General features: G+C 49.9%; 1 protein-coding gene and 1 long non-coding RNA gene across 13 annotated transcripts in view; one reads left to right on the top strand and one right to left on the bottom strand.

Annotated features, from left to right (window-relative positions):
* The window catches only part of LOC119372182 (Down syndrome cell adhesion molecule), a 212,355-nt gene that overhangs the window by 102,863 nt on the left and 89,377 nt on the right, over window positions 1-20,115 (top strand). Inside the window, exon 1 of one of the 12 annotated variants that reach the window (XM_049419809.1) lies at window positions 1,982-2,195. The exons of the other annotated variants lie outside the window; for them this stretch is intronic. Coding sequence (XP_049275766.1) covers window positions 1,997-2,195 — 199 coding nt within the window. The 5' untranslated portion in view covers window positions 1,982-1,996. Of the gene's footprint in view, window positions 1-1,981; window positions 2,196-20,115 lie in introns of those variants that run through there. 12 annotated transcript variants of the gene reach the window in all.
* Window positions 1-20,115, bottom strand: part of LOC119372187 (uncharacterized) — an 88,468-nt gene that overhangs the window by 7,335 nt on the left and 61,018 nt on the right. The window lies entirely within an intron of this gene.

The following is a 20,115-nucleotide window of genomic DNA, read 5'->3' as shown; positions in this document are numbered from 1 at the left end:
ACATGCCACCTTACTCACATTCAGTAAACTCAATAAGTCTTAGCTGGTGTACTGTAATATAACAGCCAGTATACAATACAGTGTCCTGCCCTGGACACTGGCATGCCGAATTCGCTTCCTGTGTTCCGAAATTGCGAAGCGAAATTTTTTCTGGATTCTCAACCGAGTGCTCTCTAACCGTATTACAAATTCCTTTTTATTTACCTCGTGGTCCACTCTGTGCTAGTTCTTCTTGCTGGCTTGGAAGTATGGCATCCTGCCGAACGAAGATGATTATAAATATTTAAATCATAGGTTTTACGTTATTATAGCAACACCAGTCAATTTTTGACAACCTGGATTTTCTAAACGCGCTCCTAACGCGCGAGAGGTTTTGCATTCAACCCCCCCCCCCCCCCCCAAACCTCAATGGACGATGGACGCGAGTAAGAGTCGCCTTGCGACACCGTGCTCGGCGCTGTCGACAGCCGCGGTAACCCTTCGAAGCGCAGTGGCCATGTATGTGTACGCAAGTTGTTTTTGCCAGTTCTTTGGAATAGTGGCCAAAAAAGAGCAAGATAAATTGCCCATAGGATGAATAGAACCTCCTGTACAGTCAATCTGTATTGACTTACACCAAATGTGTTACGTATCACTTAGCCGATCACTTTGGTGAAGGCACTACGATGTTCGACGGGTCATTCGACGCAGGGGCGTATCCAGGTTGGGGGAGGGGAGGGGGGCACACCGGGCCAGTGCCCCCCCTCCGAATTTTTTTCCCCCATGGGATACAGAGGACAACAAAATGACACTCGACCCCACTTATCTGCCCGGACCCAATGTCGGATCAAGGAGGTGCCCCCCCCCCCCTCCCGAACAAAATTTCTGCCTACGCCACTGGTTCGATGTGCTGCGGTCTGGAACAAATGTCAAATATCTGACTTTTCTCTGCTCGAATTGAATTAAACGAAAAGCGAATTGTGTATTTTGAGTTAAGATTAGATTCTCTTTATGTCATAATTGCACATGACTGACTGCAGAGTTAGATATTACGAGCAAATTACCATTTATTACTGAAACTTGCACGAAACAGCATATTCACCCCTTTTCTTTTTGTAATGTAATGCCGAGTGCTCTGGAATTATTCTGTGTGAACTTGACATATTTGGAGATAGTCCATCATAATTCGCGCCTCAAGGGGATAATCTTTAGTTAGGGTGCATACCGGAAGCCAGTGCAACTTATATAAGGCTCCTTTGTTGTTGTTGTTTTTAATTTCTCTGTCCCCATCCTTTCTCCAACGACTAAATACCCACCTCAGTGCAGGGCAGCAAACCGGACACGCTAATCTGGTTGACGATTCCTCCCTGCCTTTTCGATCCATCTCTCTCTTCCTGTATGTGTACTTTCCTTTATTTTTTTTTATTTTTTTTCCGCATGCTTATCAGGTCACTCGGCAGTTCAAACAGCCTTGTTTTCGCGTTATTTGGTGTTGCCAGAGTAGCGGAACCCTGCGATAGCGAAATGCCGCCGTTATACGCAGAACACAGAGCTCCTGAGATTGTGCGCTGGAGTGTCGGTAATCATTGAGGCCGCGTTCAAATCCCCTCTGTTGGCGATCTCTACCTCCAGACGCCGCTAGTTGTCCGTTGCAAACCGCGCGTCTTGAATTCTTTCATTCGCGCGGTGCCGAGTTGCTCGCTCAGTTCCTGAGCAGCTTGCTAGCAGAATGGAGGCCGTGGTTCGAGGTAGCGAGACGTGCCCATCGAAGCGCAATACATGTTGGACGATAGTTCTTGCGTTCCTGTCACTGAGGTCACAGCCCTCCAACGCCAGAGAAGACGGTAAGCGCCAATTATTTACCGTTTGGGACGCTAATCTATTTGATTGGTTCGGCTAAATTACGTCAACTAACTGCTTCTCCGCAGAGTTGCCCATGCTCAGGGAGTTTTCATTTCCGCCGGAAGTCACTTTGGGCGAACATATATTGGTGAGCTGCGCCGTTAAGAAGGGCGCTATGGGACTGCACCACATGACATGGCTGAAAGACGGCAAAGATCTGGAAAAAAACGATCGAGTGTCGGTGTCGGCGCATTTCAGCGGAGGCGTGACTCTGCACATTGCTAACCTTCGTCCCGAAGACGTCGGCAACTACACTTGCGTGGCGAGGAACTCCTTCGGCAGCGACAGCTTCACGGCACCGCTCATCGTGCAAGGTAACGTTCTGGTAAAGTGCAACTTTACCCTGAGGTCAGGGATTTCGAATGGTGCTACACACGCACGAAGATAGAAAAATCATAAATAAGAGACCAGTCATTCTAAATGAGTGAAGCTATGCACAATTTTACCGATCGAAGTACAGTTGAGAAAGCGCCATTATTTTCTAGCATCCGATTCGATAATCAAAACTATTTGTTAAACTTCCAAATTGCTGTACTAATTTTGAAGATGTGATGCGAATATGTTCAGACTCGTAATAGACGTAAGAAATGAGACGTTTTGAAGAAAAGTACACATGTAGCGCGTACTGTATGTGCGCACTTTTTGTTTTTCGACGGTGGCGGGCCATGCAAGACATGCAACAGAAAAAAAAATTACATGACTAAGCGGCCGCGCCCACAGGGTGGCAGCGCCTAGAAGTAGTTATTCCCATGACACACGAACAGCAGCTCACAAGAAGACAATGCGGAGACGAGTTATTCGGGTTTGGATATAGCGACAGCCACAGAAATCTCGGACGTAGGAAGGGAGAAATGAAAACAGGAGAATGTATTACTGCCGACGGGAGTCGAACCCAGTATCATGATAGCAACCATACTTGGGCGACGCTGTACCGTGTACACCTCTGTGGTCTATTGTAGGTGGTCCGTCTTCGACCTGCCGGTGTTGTTCGGTGTGGAATTGTTACGTCAATATGCTTTGTTCCTTTCGCTTTGGTTGCCACGACATAAGTCGTAATGGAGTTAACTATATGCATGTAGGGCCCTTTGAAGGAGACAACGCTAAATCTTCTGATAAAACGTGTAAATAAGCCATCATTCATAGGTTTCAATTTGGCAGCTTCTCCCAATTACACTTCGAATACAAGAGTGAAGTACATTGGGCCAATTGGAGTTGCATTGCACGAATTGAAGAAGAGCGCTAAACAACATAGACAACAGAGGGAGACACGTGTGTCCGCCTTTTTTGTTTGTATCGTAAAGCACTGTTTCTCACTACCCACTGTTCCGTTTTATTGAAGTTTATTCTCACTTCCTGAAGTGCACTTTCGCGGACTGTCCTTGTCTCACGGCACGGTATCGTCGATCTTATTTCTAAAACCATATGCACTTGGCTCGAGTCCCGGGCCAGTAGCAAGGGGGAAGGGGGGGGGGGCTAGGGACTCGGGCACCCCCCTTTCTTTGGTATTTTGATGAGGGGGGGGGGCGTTTTGCCGAAAATAAATAATGAAAATAGGTATTGTTCTCAAAAATACAAGGCCTGCAGCAAGTGTCCCCCCACTTCCCCCGTGAAAAAGAATTCCTGGCTACGGGCCTGGGCTCGACATATAAATACAATTCCGTACCCAGTATAATTTTCGATCGTTTGCAACGATACAAGAAATGGGGTGTATCGGACATGTCTCGCAGCGGGACTTCTGTCAGGATTCGTTTTCGAAAAGAGATTCGTCCTTGGCGCCACTCCCGGTTCGTTCTTTCGCCAGTGGGTGGCGGCACTTGTCCACGTTCCGTTTCACTTTCGAGCATCTTATAAAGGCGCGCTTCCGTGCCCCGACGCTTACATTAAAACCTCAGTTTTCGCGCTCCGTTGCGTGTGTCTGGCATATTCCGCACTGCCTAATCATGTTCCTTCGCTGCGTTTTGGCGCTCTGCACACTTCGGCTCTTCGTTTCCGTGTCTTCCGACGCTCACATTGGCGCTTCAGGTATGTCATTCCTGGCCTTTTTCAAGACAATTCTATGCATGCAGATGTACCGTGGAGAGCGTTTCCGTTTGGATTTGAGTTTCCGTTATGGCAATTACTGATTTCTGAGCATTATCGACACACAGTCAGAGTAGCGAATAACTGAAAGAATTGCGAAATGCCGTACAGTATTACTGAAGGGAATTGTTCGAGGGACGCGTTTCTTTATTCTGCACAAGCAATGAAGGCGACAGACAATTAAGCCAAGGAAAGCATAGGGAACATTATCAGTAGTTTCAACTGTAACTGTAGCGTAATTATTATAACCTAAGTTGAAAGGAATTATAGTAAACGAAAAGGCACCCTTTCCATCGGTGGGAATCATTACGCTGCAGTTAAAAGAACAAATAACGCCCCTTATGCTTTCCTTGGCTTTGTCGGTTGGTTTCATTTGCGGTATTGTTGTATTCCTGAAATCTAACACTCTGTACGCATTGCATCCTTCAAGCTCTCTCGTTTTAAAGAAAGATGACGTTGCCGATGACCTACTGTGCTCAATTAAATGCACACGCTGTCATCGCCACGCATGGGGTTCCTCTAAGCCTCCAATAACTGCATCCGATTGTCCTTCCAGACGTTCCCAGTATAAAGGAATTCAAATTTCCCGCTAACCTCTCACCCGGCGATACCGTTGTCGTCACTTGTGTGATACGAAAGGGCATAGCGGGCCCGTTCCAACTGTCGTGGCTGAAGGACGACAAACCATTGGAGCCCACAGCGAGCCTGACAATGACGTCAATCAAGGGAGGCCCCGTATCCACGCTCGCCATTCTCGACGTTTCGGCTGAGGACAGCGGAAATTACACGTGCGTGGCCGAGAATGCGGCTGGGAGGGATCGCTTCACGGCATACCTCGCAGTCACAGGTACGAATGGCTCTGTATCCTATGGGTATTTGTATGTTCTGAAGCTTCAGTCAAACGGAGCGGCCGGGGAGGGGAGGGGGGTGAGGAGGGGGACGGTGATCGATGATAATGATGATGATTGAAGAAAATGCATCCGCGAACTGGTGCCTAGCGGGACCGCTTTCGAGAATTTCTTGTCGAAGGTTGCCAGAACATGCAGGCAATACGAACTAATGTCATACACGTCGACGGCTAAACTGTTTTTATTTTCATTTTTTACGCTTGACGCCGTTTTATACGCAAATATGCGTAAGGAATACGTCACGAATTCCGAACAACGGATATATCGCGCAAAGATTATCGGACAGAATTTTTCTTTTTTCTTTCTTTTTTTTTGGGGGGGGGGGGGGGGAATTTCCTTGATCTGAAGTGGTGGCCGGGCAAGCAGATGTAGTCGAGTCTCATTTTGTGCTCTGTGTGCCATGGCGAAAAAAAAAATGGGCGGGGGGGGGGCGCACAGGCTCGGTGTGCCACCCCCTGGCTACGCCACTGGTCGCGACTGTCCATAAACACTTCTTATTGTTATAACACGACGACATGGCTTGTGGTCGATGCTCCCGCGTTCTCGTTGAAACATTGCACTTCAACCCGCCTCCGTCTCTGTCCTTTCTATCATTAATCTCTTTTAAGTGAGGAAGGCGTGTTATCGCCACAGGCCTGACAGGTTAATTTTGAAGTTTCGCTCACACCGAACTGAAATATTCTGGTCGTTCGGTAACCAAGTTGAGTTGCGCGCGCCGCTTCGGTCCCGATATAGTTCTCCTTCCGACCACGACGCGGCGCTAGTTGTCTACGATTGCTCCTCAGCGCGCCACTTGAAATGCCGTTTCTCTCTCGGTTTTCATAGCCGTTTCTATTGTGGACCGAATAAAGTTGTTTCACTCACTCACTCATCACTCACTGACGCCGGTGGAAGGGCGCTTTACGACGAGCTTCGAGCAGCGAGTCGCCTTTCTTCGTACCCTGTCTTACTCGATGAACACGCTCGTCTTGATGGCTTTCAAGAAAGCTTTATGCAGGTGGACTGCGATTATTTCGGTCGTCTTCACATCGTTGAACTGGACTTGCGCAGCGCCTGCCGACGGTACGTGGATCTTGGCTTCACGAGTTATTTAACACAATGTTTGCCTGGATCTATTCACCCGTTTTCTGTAGTGATGAATTATGATGTCAGATAATGATAATTTCTCACCGTATGCAATTACCGTATCCACTCGCATGCTACAATGTACAGTCTTGAGTTAGCTATATGATGGCTAATACTGGCTGGCTTGGTTACAAACTAAGAAAATATGTAGGCACCGCCCACAAAACCACGGTGCGCCTATTACTCACCTATGAAAGACAGTCGTCGCTCGAACCGTAAATACTTTTTCTCAGCTAATGTAAATACTACGCATATTAATAGCTGAAGGTGCGTCGTTACTACCTAAAACATTGCGTTTCGCTGAGCAGTGATGTCAGCATCCCTCCCTAAAGTGAATAGGACGTTAAAGGGACCGACAACTGGCCAGAACGGGTGATTAGATCCTGGTGGAAATGAAAAGGCCGTGAAGTATAGTGACAGATTCCAGAATACTTTTCGCGATCTGAGTAGGATTTATATTTTTAAATCGCGTTTAAAAGTAACAAAAACCGGTATGTCGCGCCTCCTAGCGCGAGCGCCATGAACCAGACGTATGCAGTCTTAAGCACTGTGTTGTACGCAGTCTAATGCTTTTACACGCACCAGAACGAGGGCTGAAAATTTGAATATGTATGTTATTGTCAATACCCGTTTGTTTCTAAGGCTTCCAGTGAAACGGAGGCTGCGGCGCATGCGCGCGGCGTCCGGCGGCGTTTCCCGCGTAGCTCGAATCTCGTCTGCTCTCGTCGTATCGGACTTTTGAAGAGTAGCACGCGAGTTTGCGCTGCTGCTCGCAAAATGCCATCGACTTACTGTTCTGTGGAGGATTGCTACCACTTCATGAACAGCACTGCTGGTGTATCCTACCACTTGTTTCGTTTTCTAAGGCTTAGCTTGACTTGGCTTGACTAAAATGTGATAAAGCGACCTGTGTACGGCCAAAGTACTTCTATAAGAAGCCCCAGAAAAACGCTATAACTATTGTAAAATAATTTAATAGGCTAGAAAGCAGTAGTCGCGGCACCGCAGGCTTTGCAAACGTAACATTGCCTTTTCATACTTAGGGCATAACTTGTCACCACTGCTGGCGTATAATCGCTATCGCGCTCACCTCTCATTGTTTGCAACATGTGATATTAAGACTGCATAATCGCTGCAGATCGAAAAACTCTGATTACAAATGTTTTACGGCGTTCTCCGCGTTACCACTCCGTGATTAGAAGCTCTGACCGGTAAGCTACCCATTGCACTCAAGAAAACGGGTACCACAAAAGTTGGTTGTCGGTCCCTTTATTGTATAAAAAGAGTTCTTTTTACATGCTGTTATATGGATAATACACATTTGCATGCTTGTCTCAGTGTATGTTACATAAAAGTGACTGTACATTTTCTGTAGTGTTCCTGTTGAAACGCCAGCAAACAACGTTGCGGTCCAAAATTTTTGATGGAGAAATGGCAGCGCACTTGTACGATGTGTACGATACAGGCGTCATATAAGATTTCAGTCTGTTGTTCCAGTCTAGGCTCCGCTTTTATAGCAGTCTAATAAGCATTGCAATTGTATTTCTATGATTCAGCAAGCTATAGTAAAGCATTGTTCGACCTCGGTGGAATACATTAACGAAAGTTACGTGTGATTCACACGATCGCACCATAAAGTGCACTTAGTCCCGATAATACTTACCTATACACTCTAACGTGAGGGCTGGCGTTACGTTGCACTATAAGTTACCCATTAAACGCCAGTGTTGTCGGCGTGGCTGGTAAGCCACCGATGTTCACTTGCAAAAACACATCGATCCACCTTATAACGCTTGGCTCAAAGCCATAAAATACAGCATTGATTAACAAGAAATACAATTTCGCGGCTCTAGGCACGACGCACTCTGTGACAGCTGCTTTGATAACACCGACATCACGTTTAATTAAACGTACATAACCTACCTTTCACATTAAGAAGTTATTTGAAGCTTACAATGCCCACCTTTCGACAGATGCGACACAGCCAATATATCCGCTCTCACGCATTGCGACAACCTACCCACAGTGAACGTTCTGAAATTAAGGCCCATCCTTCATATTGTGATACCAGTGTGATTTCCTCCACCACAGGGTGATCCTCTTTGACGACACCCGAAGTTATTCCCACGTACTGTTCAAATCGACCGCGCAGCTTTGCCCGCCACTCGAACGTGGTACTTCTGACTTGGCTGGGAAACGAAGTCTCCCCATGGATGCATAAATCATGTTGCAATGGTATACGGAGTATCTTACGCGCACTCCGTGGTTGCGTCCCTGCAATGCATGCTCTTCTATCGCTTATTCATCATGACATAAGTCAGCAGCAAGGTTCCATGTTAATAACCACACGCATGCATGCTGCGCTCTTAGTAGACATAAAGACTCCAGGCCTGCGCGGAAAGGGCAGCACAGTCCAGCGAAAGCTGGAGGAGCGGCATTTCTAGAGCCCTTTATAAACTCTCCTGGGCCTACAAATACAAGTACACTAGCAACGTACCCGCTACGCCACAAACCATAATTTTTGTGAAGTTGGGAAGCACCCAACACGACATTATTCGTCATTCTGCGGAGAAGCGAGGTGCCATCTGTAAGGCATTATGTGCACTTTGTTGATTCGACGGTTGATGACGATGAAGAATTATGGCTGAGCCATTGTAATAGGTTGGAAACTTGAAACCACCACTAGTGACGTAACACGCATTGTGTGACGCCCGGTCATTATTTAACTCTCCCACCGCGCTTTATAAGATACGTTAACGTGAGAAAGAGGGAGAGTGGGAATTAACTTTGTGGAGGCCCAGAGGAAAATGGATATGGGGGATTTATGGGCTTCTTTGGCAACCAATAGAAGAGCACTTGATGGGAACCCACTACGCTATAAATGACCATAATTTCTGTTAAGTAGGGAAGCGGCCACTATGTAATATTTCATCATTCTGCAGAGAACTGTGGTACCGCGCTAAACACCTGTGAGGCGTTATGTGCACTTTGTTGATTATGGCTGATGACGATGAAGAATTATGGCAGATCCCTTTGTAATAGGTTGGAACCATTCAACAACCCACTTGTTGCACAATTCGTATTGTGTGACGCCTGGTTACAAAATTCGAATTGTATGACGCCTGGTTGTTATTTTATCTTCTACCACAATTGTTACATAGGTTAATGCGGTTCCTGAAGCCTGTATGACATGAAGAATGTATAAGGTCTTTTGCGAAGCAGTTTGAAGCACCGGCATGGCTCTGCTGTAGAATACCGGGCTCCCACGCAGAGGACCAAGGTTAGAACCTCGTTCAACCCGGATATTTTTTATGTACTTTCTTATTTCGCACGATAGTGGTTACGGACACCGTCTGCGGACAACTGCGGCGCCAAAAAAAAGCCTTGTTGTGATCTCAAACAGGCTTTGCTGTTAAAATGTACTTTTTAGTTCATCTCCATATTTTCAGTACTTGTTGGCGCATTCGATTAAAAAAAATAAATAAGCAACAATTCATAAGTGAACATGACACTGAACATCGGATGTAATCACATGACAGCAGAACAGTGTCATTTACTAAAATGTTGCACTCAAATAACACAGAATCAGTGTTGATGCTACGATGATGGTGGTGGCAGTTTGTGCTAAATACCTTGTTGGTTGTTAACTGAATACAACTACATCATAGTGTTTCGAATGCTTGCTATGCAACATAAAGAATGTCCTTTTTAAGGGAATATCTATGCACCTGTTCTGCACTATACCTATGCTGGAATTTTTGAACCAACATTAACACCAGTACAAGGTTGTACGGCTGCACAACATATAAAATATTGGTTACGTTAGTGCTCCAAATAATTAAAGTGCATATCCCATTCAAAACAAAGTAAGATGAATCAGTACGGAAGTTCACTCTTTAAGTCTTTACGTATAGACTATTTTACGGCATCGTTCGGTGCCGCCATGCTGGGCTCTTACCTTACCGTGTTTTATCTGAACAACTAAGCGAACAATGCTACGGCGGGGTATACACATGGAAATTGTTGGGTTGGTGCATTCGGCCTTCCTCGTTTATCAGTTGCGTCACAGGATACAGAAATAAGAAAACATTCGTTTAACAGCATGATGGCAGCGCCCATATGCTTACGTAACATAGCCTATAAAACAAAATCTTTCACATTATGTTCTCCCGAAAGCGAAGACTGCGCTAATGTTGTTACGTTCATTTGTCCTTCATTAAGGACGTTTATGTCAATATATTCACAGAAAGCTATATTTAGCCCCTAAATAGACGAAAATGCGTCCTAACGCCCACAGTTGCAAATAGAAAGCGTTTTGGGCGCTTTAGTGCAGGTCAATATCATTAAAAGACGGCTCACAAGTGCTGAATCTAATTTCTCGGAATCAAAGCACCAAGCTATGAATTTCGACATTAGGAAGCGCGTATAGCTTACTTCAGCAAACACTATATAAATCCTCGACATTGTAATAGCGCTTTAAATTACATAAGCATTCTTCCACAAAGCAACGGCTATTATCTCTAGCAGCGTCTACAGGTGCGCCTTCGTCCATATCGAGCAGTAAGTCACACATTCCGTCAAGCCGAAGGCTGACTCTAACAAAATCTTTTGGCATCAAAGTGTTTGAAAGAGAACTGGTTAGCACAAATCAATCATCAAGAAAAGCGGCGCTGCTTGAAGACGGAGAAAAGAAACGGCAAAGCCGAGGAAAACACCTGTTCTCGTGTGTTCATTCCGGTCTTTGTCTGAAGCAGCGCTGTTTTTAATCTGGGCACAATACAGTAAAACCTCGGTGATACGAATCTCGCGGGCTCACCAAAAATATTCGTATCATCAGAAATTCGTATCACCAGAAAACGTGGAAAATGAGTGTTGTAGCGAAGCGTTCCTACTGAGTAATGGGTTGTCCTCTCGAGCGCCTTCCAGTGGGCCGTTCTCTTCTCTGAGAGCACGCTCCTTGTGCAGAGAGTCGGCCCCACGCCGTCGCTGAGTCCCCGTTAATAAACGTCTTGACAATTTGGTGGAGAGTGCTGTGCCCCTTAAACAACTACGGTCCGCATTCGATGCCCTTGGAGCTTCGATCCCGTACCGTGCCTGCTACCATGACTCAAGACGCCGCCCAGCAAACGCCTCCTCTTGCACCGACGCCATGTCCGGGTGTCCCCCGCATCCGCGACCTTCCTATCTTCACCGGCGCGGATGGCACCGACGTCGAGGACTGGCTCGCGATCTACGAGCGTGTGAGCGTCCCCAATAAATGGGACGAGGCAGGCAAACTGAGCAACCTCATTTTCTACCTCGCAGCTGTGGCAAGTCTATGGTACAACAACCACGCATCCGATTTCGCTACGTGGTCCGCTTTCAAAACCGCCATCATCGACGTGTTTGGCCGCCCTGCCGTTCGCAAGCTGCAAGCCGAACAGCGGTTACGTGAACGAGCCCAGCAGTCCGGCGAGTCTTTCACGAGCTACATTGAAGACGTGCTCGACTTGTGCAAGAAAGCCAACGCAACCATGTCTGAGGCCGACAAGATCCGGAACGTCATGAAAGGCATCGACGACGATGCCTTCACCATGCTACTCGCCAAAAACTCTCGCACTGTGGCAGAGGTCATCACGCTGTGCCAAAGCTACGAGGAGCTACGCCGGCAGCGGCTGATGACGCGTCGACCTCCATCACGCGACGCCGATCTCGCTGGCTTGTCAGCCGTGTCGGACCACTGCGTCTTACTCGCTGGAAATCAAATCATTCGTGCGGGAGGAAATTGCCCGCCAGTTCTCCTTACTGGCCTTCTCTCACCCGCAGGATGTTGTACAGTCGTCGACCACACTGCTGCCTCCCCTACGCCGGGCTATCGAGCAGGAAATCGCGGAGGTTATGCCGGAATACCACAAGCCACCTCCGGCGTCTGCGCCGCTCAGTTACGCACAAGTTGCAGCCAGGCCGCCCCCAGCACTCCCTGTGGTGCCCCCGCTAACATACGCTGGAGCCGTCACCAGGCCTCAGGCCTCCGAAGCGAGTGTGCCGGCTGCGTACGCCGACATCGTCCATACTCCCCGACTGCAGCCAACCATGCAGTCGTCATATCAGCAGCCGCACCGTCCCTCGCGTCCTGCCACGTGGATGGGACCTAGCCCGGCAAACCGATGGCGCACTTCCGACAACCACCCGATCTGCTTTGCGTGCGGTTGCGCTGGTAACGTAGCCCGCTATTGCAACCGCGTACAGCCGCCTCGAGTCGGATCAGCCGTCACCAACCAGTCCAGCCGCCCGTATTATGACCCGCTGCCGCCTATGTCACCGACGTCACGCCCAGGTCCATCTACCCGTCGGTAACCGTCCCCACGACGCCGCTCACTGTCACCGATGCGGCCTCGTCCGGTCGCACGAGACCAGGAAAACTAGTCGTCGCAGTCCAAGAGGCAAGGGCTGCGACGCTATCGAACAGACAAAGCCCTCAGCAAAGCCCATCAAACGCAGTAGACGTGTTTGTAGATGGTGTGCGCACATCGGCCCTTGTAGACACTGGAGCTGCCGTTTCCGTTATGGACGCTAAATTTAGCCGACTACTACGAAAAGTGACGACGCCACTTTCCGGGCTCTCCCTCCGTACAGCCAGCGCTCACAGTATACACCCGACAGCGGTGTGCACAGCCCGTGTCATGATTCAGGACGCTCTGTACGCCGTCGAATTCATCATAATTTCCTCATGCTCTCACGACGTCATCCTGGGATGGGATTTTCTCGCCCGTCACGCCGCCGTAATTCGTTGCGCACCAGCCGAAATAGAGATCTCACCATTTTCAGATTTGACGCCGGCGGACAGTCCACCGGCTGCGACCAAGGTACTCGTCAAAGACGACACCACACTTCCTGCAAACTCGTCAACGGCTGTGTCAGTCTGCTGCACCGGTCTCGCCGACGCCGTTGCACTCCTCTCTCCATCTGACCGCATCTTCACTAGAAAGGCTTGTTGGTGCCATTTGCGACCGTGAAAGTCATTCAGGGCGACACCGACATTTTTGTTACGAACCCATCCCCGTACATTGTTAGGTTGGTGTGAGGGGAATGTCTCGGCAGAGCTGAAGCCCTCGAAGACGCACAAGTTATGGACGCACCGGGTGACACGCACTGCGCCAATTTCCATTCGCTCAGTGCTGTTTCCACATCTGATTCGTCACCCGCTGATTTATTTGGTTCCTCGATTGCTGAACACCTTACGTCGGTCGAGCGTTCCCAGCTTCTATGCCTGTTGGAAGAATTTCGTTCTTCGATCGATGTAGCGCAAACTTCTCTCGGCCGCATGTCTGCTGTCGCGCATCGCATCGACACTGGCGCCCAACCACCACTGCGGCAACGTCCATATCGCGTGTCGCCAACAGAGCGTCGTGTAATTACCGAGCAAGTCGAAGACATGCTTCGCCGCGATGTTATTCGACCCTCAAACAGCCCGTGGGCGTCTCCTATCGTTCTCGTTGCGAAGAAGGACGGCTCTGTGCGGTTCTGTGTGGACTACCGACGACTCCATAAGATCACCCGTAAGGACGTCTAGTCCCCTTACCTCGAATAGACGATGCATTGACAGCCTGCAAAGAGCAGAGTTTTTCATCGCTCGATTTGCGCTCATGGTACTGGCAAGTCCCCATGGCTGATGACGCTCGACCGAAGGACAGCGTTTGTCACACCCGACGGCTTGTACGAATTCAACGTCATGCCGTTTGGGCTGTGCAATGCGCCCGCGACCTTTGAGCGCATGATGGATACCGTTCTGCGCAACTTGAAATGGCACAACGTGCCTATGCTACCTCGACGACGTCGTCGTTTTCGCCCCGGACTTCTCAACACACCTTCAACGCCTGCGGCAAGTTTTGACGCGCTTGAGCGACGCCGGGCTACAACTGAATCTCAAGAAGTGCCGATTTGCAGCACGGCAGCTGACGAGTTCCCCAAACCTACGTCCGTCAAAGAACTGCGCAGTTTCGTAGGACTATGCTCCTACTTTCGGCGCTTCATCCGAAATTTCGCGACTATCATATCACCGCTGACGAAGCTCCTTGGAAGTAACGGGCCCCTCAATTCGTGGTAGTCAGAATGCGACGACGCTTTTGCAAAGCTCCGTCGTTTGTTGACGTATCCTCCCATTCTACGCTACTACGACCCTACGGCCCCTACAGAGGTACACACGGACGCCAGCGGTGTTGGCCTCGGTGCTGTCCTTGCGCAGCTTAAACCTGGGTTCCCGGAATATGTTGTAGCATATGAAACTCGTACGCTTACTAAAGCCGAGACCAACTACACCGTCACGAAGAAAGAATGCCTGGCAATCATTTGGGCCCTTACAAATTTCCGACCTTATTTGTATGGTCGCCCATTTGATGTCGTCACCGACCATCATGCATTGTGCTGGTTGTCGTCATTGAAGGATCCCTCACGCCGTCCTGCCAGTTGGGCACTTCGCCTGCAAGAGTACGACATCCGCGTGCTGTACCGCAACGGACGTCAGCATGCTGACGCCGACGCCCTGTCGCGCTCTCCCTTGCCTGACGACAATGCCCACAACTCAGTCGTTTCTTCCATCGATATTCACACCACCGCTACCGAGCAGCGCAAGGATCAATGGATTGCCTCCCTGATAGACTTGCTGACTGATCCACGGCCACACCATCCACTCGCTTGTTGCGTCGTCAAGCCCACCATTTCGCCGTTCGCGACGACCTGCTCCACCGACGCAATTACAACGGCGACGGCCGCCAGTAGCTACTAGTAATACCCCGCAGTCTGCGTTATGACATTGCGAGTCGTTTCCACTCTGATCCGCAGTGTGCACACCCTGGGGTATCGAAACCTACCACCGCATTCGCCAACGTTACTTTTGGCGAGGGATGTACACACTACGTGGGAAGTTCGTTCGCTCCTGCATCGATTGTCAGCGCCGCAAAACTTCAATCGCACCTGTCGCCAGCAGGTCTGCACCTCTACCTTGCCCTGACCACGCGACAACAGAATATAAACGTACATATTATCTACTTATTGAACTCAAAATTAACAACGAAAGTATAATGAGGGTGTTATCGTGATTACAACATCAGCGATGCCCAACGAATCGATGCCACGCGCCCTCGTTTGGGCGCGTTGGCATCGATTTATATGGGCCGCTTCCCCTGACGTCCGCTGGGTAACCGCTGGGCCATCGTCGCTGTAGACCACCTCACGCGATACGCTGAAACTGCTGCCCTCCCTGCGGCTACAGCGAGCGATGTGGCCTCCTTCCTGCTCCACCGATTCATGCTGCGGTCACGGTCCCACCCCAGGAGCTGCTCAGTGATCGAGGGCCGTGTCTTCTTGTCGGAAGTCGTCGAAGCCATTCCAAAGAGTGCAACGTTGTTCACCGCAAAACTACTGCTTACCACCCGCAGACGAATGGCCTCACCGAAACGCTTCAACCGCACGCTAGGCGACACGCTCTCGATGTGCTACGTCGCCGCCGACCACACGAATTGGGATGTCACTCTGCCCTTCGTCACGTACGCCTACAATACCGCTCCTCAGAGCACTACTGGTTTCTCACCATTGTTCTTATTGTATGGCAGGTACCGTCGCACACCATTGACACAATCCTTCCCTACAAGCCGGATCGATCTGAATGTGCGCCTATTTCTGCCACAGCCAGACTTGCTGAGGAGTGTCGCGAGCTCTCCAAGACCTTTACTACGCATAGCCAAGAGCGGCAGAAAAGCATTCGCGGTGACACCACCAGTTCTGCGCCCACGTTCTTTCCTGGAGCGCTCGTATGGCTCTCAGTCCCTACCACTTCACCTGGCCTCTCTTCCAAACTACTGCCCAAATACGAAGGCCCCTACCATGTCGTCGAACGCACATCCCCGGTGAACTACCTCATCGACCCATCCTCGGACATGCGCCGTCGAGGGCGCGACATTGTCAACGTGGCGCGCTTGAAGCCCTACCATGACCCGCTCATAGTGACAAGTTGCTAGGTCGCCAGGCGGCTCCCTTTTCGTAGCCGGGGTAATTGTAGCGAAGCGTTCCTACTGAGTAATGGGTCGTCCTCTCGAGCGCCTTCCAGTGGGTCGTTCTCTTCTCTGAGAGCACGCTCCTCGTGCAGAGAGTCGGCCCCGCTTTGACTGCCGCTGTCGTGCGCCGTCGCTGAGTCCCCGTTAATAAACGTCTTGACAGTATGCGACAAAAGAAAGTTGGCATACGTTTTGATTTAGCGTTTCTCAAGGCCGCAGCGACATCATCAACTGCTCTGAATGATTGCCAGTAAACTTTTTAGACGTCAACAATCATACTTGTACACGTAAATATACGGTGCGCACAAATGTGTGGTCACGCGTGACCGCTAGTAACCCCTTCCTAATCGCACTACGCTTTTCTGCATGACAACAAAGTACTGCGGCAAAACTTACTTAAGAAGTGCTTTGCACGCTATACGCCTAGTGCGCGCCGACGGAAGCGCCATAGGCGGCGAACTCAATCATTGCTCTCGGGAAAGCAAGCAGACGGCCGCCGTGGTTTCCTACGTCGTTGTACATGTGTTTCCGCGTTGTTCACGTTTGCGTAGTGAAATAAGCAACGTTCGTCGTATGTGTGGTGGCCGAAACTTTAAAGGGGCCCTGCAACACCTTTCTTAGTTATATTGGAATAGTCTCATTATTGACGTATGACTCTTCACGAGTCATATGCCGCAAAAATTTTTCGAATCCGTCAAGTCTAAGTGGTGTTACCAAATTATAGAGATCACGTTCCGCAGCTTTCTCCCTCAACTCAACGCCGCGAGCGCGCGGAAAGCTAGGCAGCGATTCGAGGGAGGCAGCGCAGAGGAGCGAGGCTCCGCCCAAGAGCGCCGGCGGAGTTTTTTTCTTCATTTTTTTCTCTCTGACGTCTGGGCGCAACCACGTGGTCTGTGCCGCCACTTCCGGTCGGCTTGCGTCGTTCTCGTCGAGCGGAGCCGATATCGCGCGTGCTTGAAAACTGCGCGTCGGTTTGGTAATGTTGGGTGTGCACCTCGAACGCCGTAGTGTTTTCATCGCTCTGCCAACCATGGGAGCAAACCTGCGCGCTCGTTTGGAACGAATGACAGCTGAGATCGGTTTCGGCCCATACTCCGATACACCGCCTCGTAAGACGGCACTGGCAGACGACCCCGAAGCGCCGCCATTACCGGACGCCAGCATTGTTATCGGAGACACGCTGTGCCCGTGCCTCGGTCGGTCGTGAGAACGTGCCGACGATGCAGTTCTCAGCTGACGAGGCAGCACTCGAACGGCTGCCACTCTCAACGGCAACCGGCGATGGTCAAAAGCACAGAAATATCCACGTTATCGGCACTGCGCATGGGCGAAGAAAACGGAACCACGCAACTACGAGCAGACGAGCTGTCGGTGAGACCGGAAGTGCTAATTAATGTTTGTTCGGTGTTTTTAACGCGACAACAGAATATAAACGTACATATTATCTACTTATTGAACTCAAAATTAACAACGAAAGTAATAATGAGGGTGTTATCGTGATTACAACATCAGCCAATGGTGGAACTGCCGACAATCACGTCATATTTTGCGGACTAATACATCATTTGTCGAGAGAAGAGGGAGCGATTTTCAGCTGACTTTGAGAATTTATTGTAAATTCCAGGCCGTGCGCATCGCTGTAATATTTGGCTCGCATGTTCTCGGGAGCCTCGACTACCGATCGGCAGCGCTTTTTGAGCATGTTCGAAAAGTGTTGCAGGGCCCCTTTAAGGGATGTCGAATAACAATTGCTGTGGAGTGGAGTGCTCAAACACCTGCAAAAACGCGCCCGGAACACGGTTTTACTCACTCACCGCAAGGCCTCCTGAGCAAGAGCGACGGAAGCAATGGATCGTCGCTGTTCATTGGCAAAGACGAGCCGCTTCGTCATTGTGCGGGTTAACACGTCGCTTCTTGTTCTAATGCTTTCGTTCTCTCATATCGGTGCTCGCTGGATGCACTCGATCATGTTGACACTGGTAGACGACCAAAGTTATCAGCCTGAGCATGCGTTGGTTCGGTTCGATTGCCGTGCAGCGCACTTCGCTCAAACGTTCTATATTTCAGAAGTGTTCGGGCGAGTTGGTCATCCATGAACTTAGCTTGTACTAGCGCGGTACATGTACCGCGCTATTACAAGCTAAGTTCTATATTTATTATTTACAGAAACAGAAATGCAGCAATGGTTGACTTCAGAAAGAACAAGAAGGATTGATTGAGACGTCACCTTTGTAAACAAAACAAAGCGGATGTTCACCACGAGCTGCACCTCATAGCTGGATCTTGTTACGCTGGTCTGCGCGACGCACCTTTGATATTCACCGGCATGACGATTCACTCCTTGCGGACGTTCGTTCTCCTCCGCAGTCGGTCATCACATGTCTTTTCGGCGACCCTCTTCAAAACTTGTCACTGTCATCTCTTGATACTTAACTCACAGCACTAGATCATCAAACAACACGTCTCTGCGGTCGAGCGAACGATGCTATCACTAGAACGACATAACTTCATCGCCGACTAACTCCTCACTGACTGACTCCTCTGCCCCCGCGCGCTTGCTGCGCTTGCATCAATGCCTGTATCGGCTCGCGCCTGGGTTCGGGGAAGGTGCGTATGATTTGTCTGTGCGTAGCACAGCGAAAGCTAGGGAAAGGGCGAGATCCTCTCACCGATTCGTCTGCGGAATCAGACGGCGCCGCTGGCTCGCTAGCTCGCTTTGCTGTCTCGAATATCCCGATCTTTCGCGTTCGTTGGCTGTGTCGGTGGCGTCTTCTGCGGAGAGGGTAAGAGCGCGCGGGCGCGCTCCCGGCGCCTATTTATACTTGTTTTTTCGATGCGCGCGCTCTGTCGCGCACGAACCGTCGGCGCCAGGCTTTCACGGCGTCGTTCGAAATCGGCGACGTGCGCTTAGTTAAGCGCTCGTTCGTTCGTGACAAACATCGTGCACAAGTCCACTTTCGTAGAGGCCCGCGCCTTTCCTGCAGCTGCCAGTGCAGAATTAGTTGGCTGGCACCCGCACGAAGGGGAAATAGCAGCCGCGAACTTCATTCATCACCTCACAGCAACGCTGTACAAAGCGCTGTCGTCTGCTCCGCTTCCCGCACGTACTGTCGGCGGCGCCCGCTAGGTGGCTATCAGTGGCGCCTCTATAGGCGGTGCACCAGGCGTATAGATGAAGGCCAGAAAATTTTAGAAGCGCTGTCCTTGTCGCTGTTATTTTTCTTATAGCGGTGATGTTGGGCGTGCTCTTCGGGAGATTTACGGCATGCCCGGGAGTCTTCTGTGCGGGAGCTCCCGTGCAAATCGGAGTGTTGGCAGGTGTGCGCGCGTACTTTGCGAGGCCTAGCTCCTTCGCCAAGACCGTTCGCTTCGTCTCTAGGGGTCTTCGTCCACCTTTCATGGGACTTCGTGATGTACCCACAGCCCAAGTTTCAGTCTTGCTTCATAGCACGTCTGATTGCGAACATGGCTTGCATCGACGTGGCAGACCCGCTGCTGCCTCCAGCACAGCAGCACGCGTCAACACGTTTGGAAAAAAAATGAAGGAAACATTTCGTCAGCGCCATCTGTAACTAAACGCGAAGGCGCATAACGGCGTCCAAGATTCGGGCGCACAATCTCGGAGGCAAGACGCCCCGTTGATGGTCGCGAAGCGCGCATGCCCGCGACAGCGCAGGACTGCGGCGTCTTCCGCGACAGCGCCGGCAGCGCCTGTTCGTACCTGTGCGATAGCGTACGTTCGTACAAACGTCCGGGGTGAAAACGTTCGCAACAACGGTCCAATCATGCAAAAACAAAAAAACAATACATTGCAGGCTAATGGGCCTTGGCCGGGACGACAGAAAAATTCGTGTCACCCCGAAATTCGTACGAGCCGTGATCGTATCACCGAGGTTTTACTGTATGTGGCTTGCAAGGGAAGATGAACTATACTCCTCTGAGCATTACCTTCTAAAGCAAAATTGACATATTTACGAGCAATTCAGGCAGTTTGGAGGTCACCATTTATTGAAGGCTTACTTGTGCCCGACAAGTATGAACAAAATATTGTAATGTTTCCTTGTAGGAGGATGATGAAGCGTTCTCATTTT

The sequence above is a fragment of the Rhipicephalus sanguineus genome, chromosome 10 (assembly GCF_013339695.2).
Source record: "Rhipicephalus sanguineus isolate Rsan-2018 chromosome 10, BIME_Rsan_1.4, whole genome shotgun sequence".
Taxonomy (NCBI): domain Eukaryota; kingdom Metazoa; phylum Arthropoda; class Arachnida; order Ixodida; family Ixodidae; genus Rhipicephalus; species Rhipicephalus sanguineus.
The sequence above is the reverse complement of the archived record's forward strand: the minus strand, read 5'-3'. Positions and strand labels throughout refer to the sequence as shown.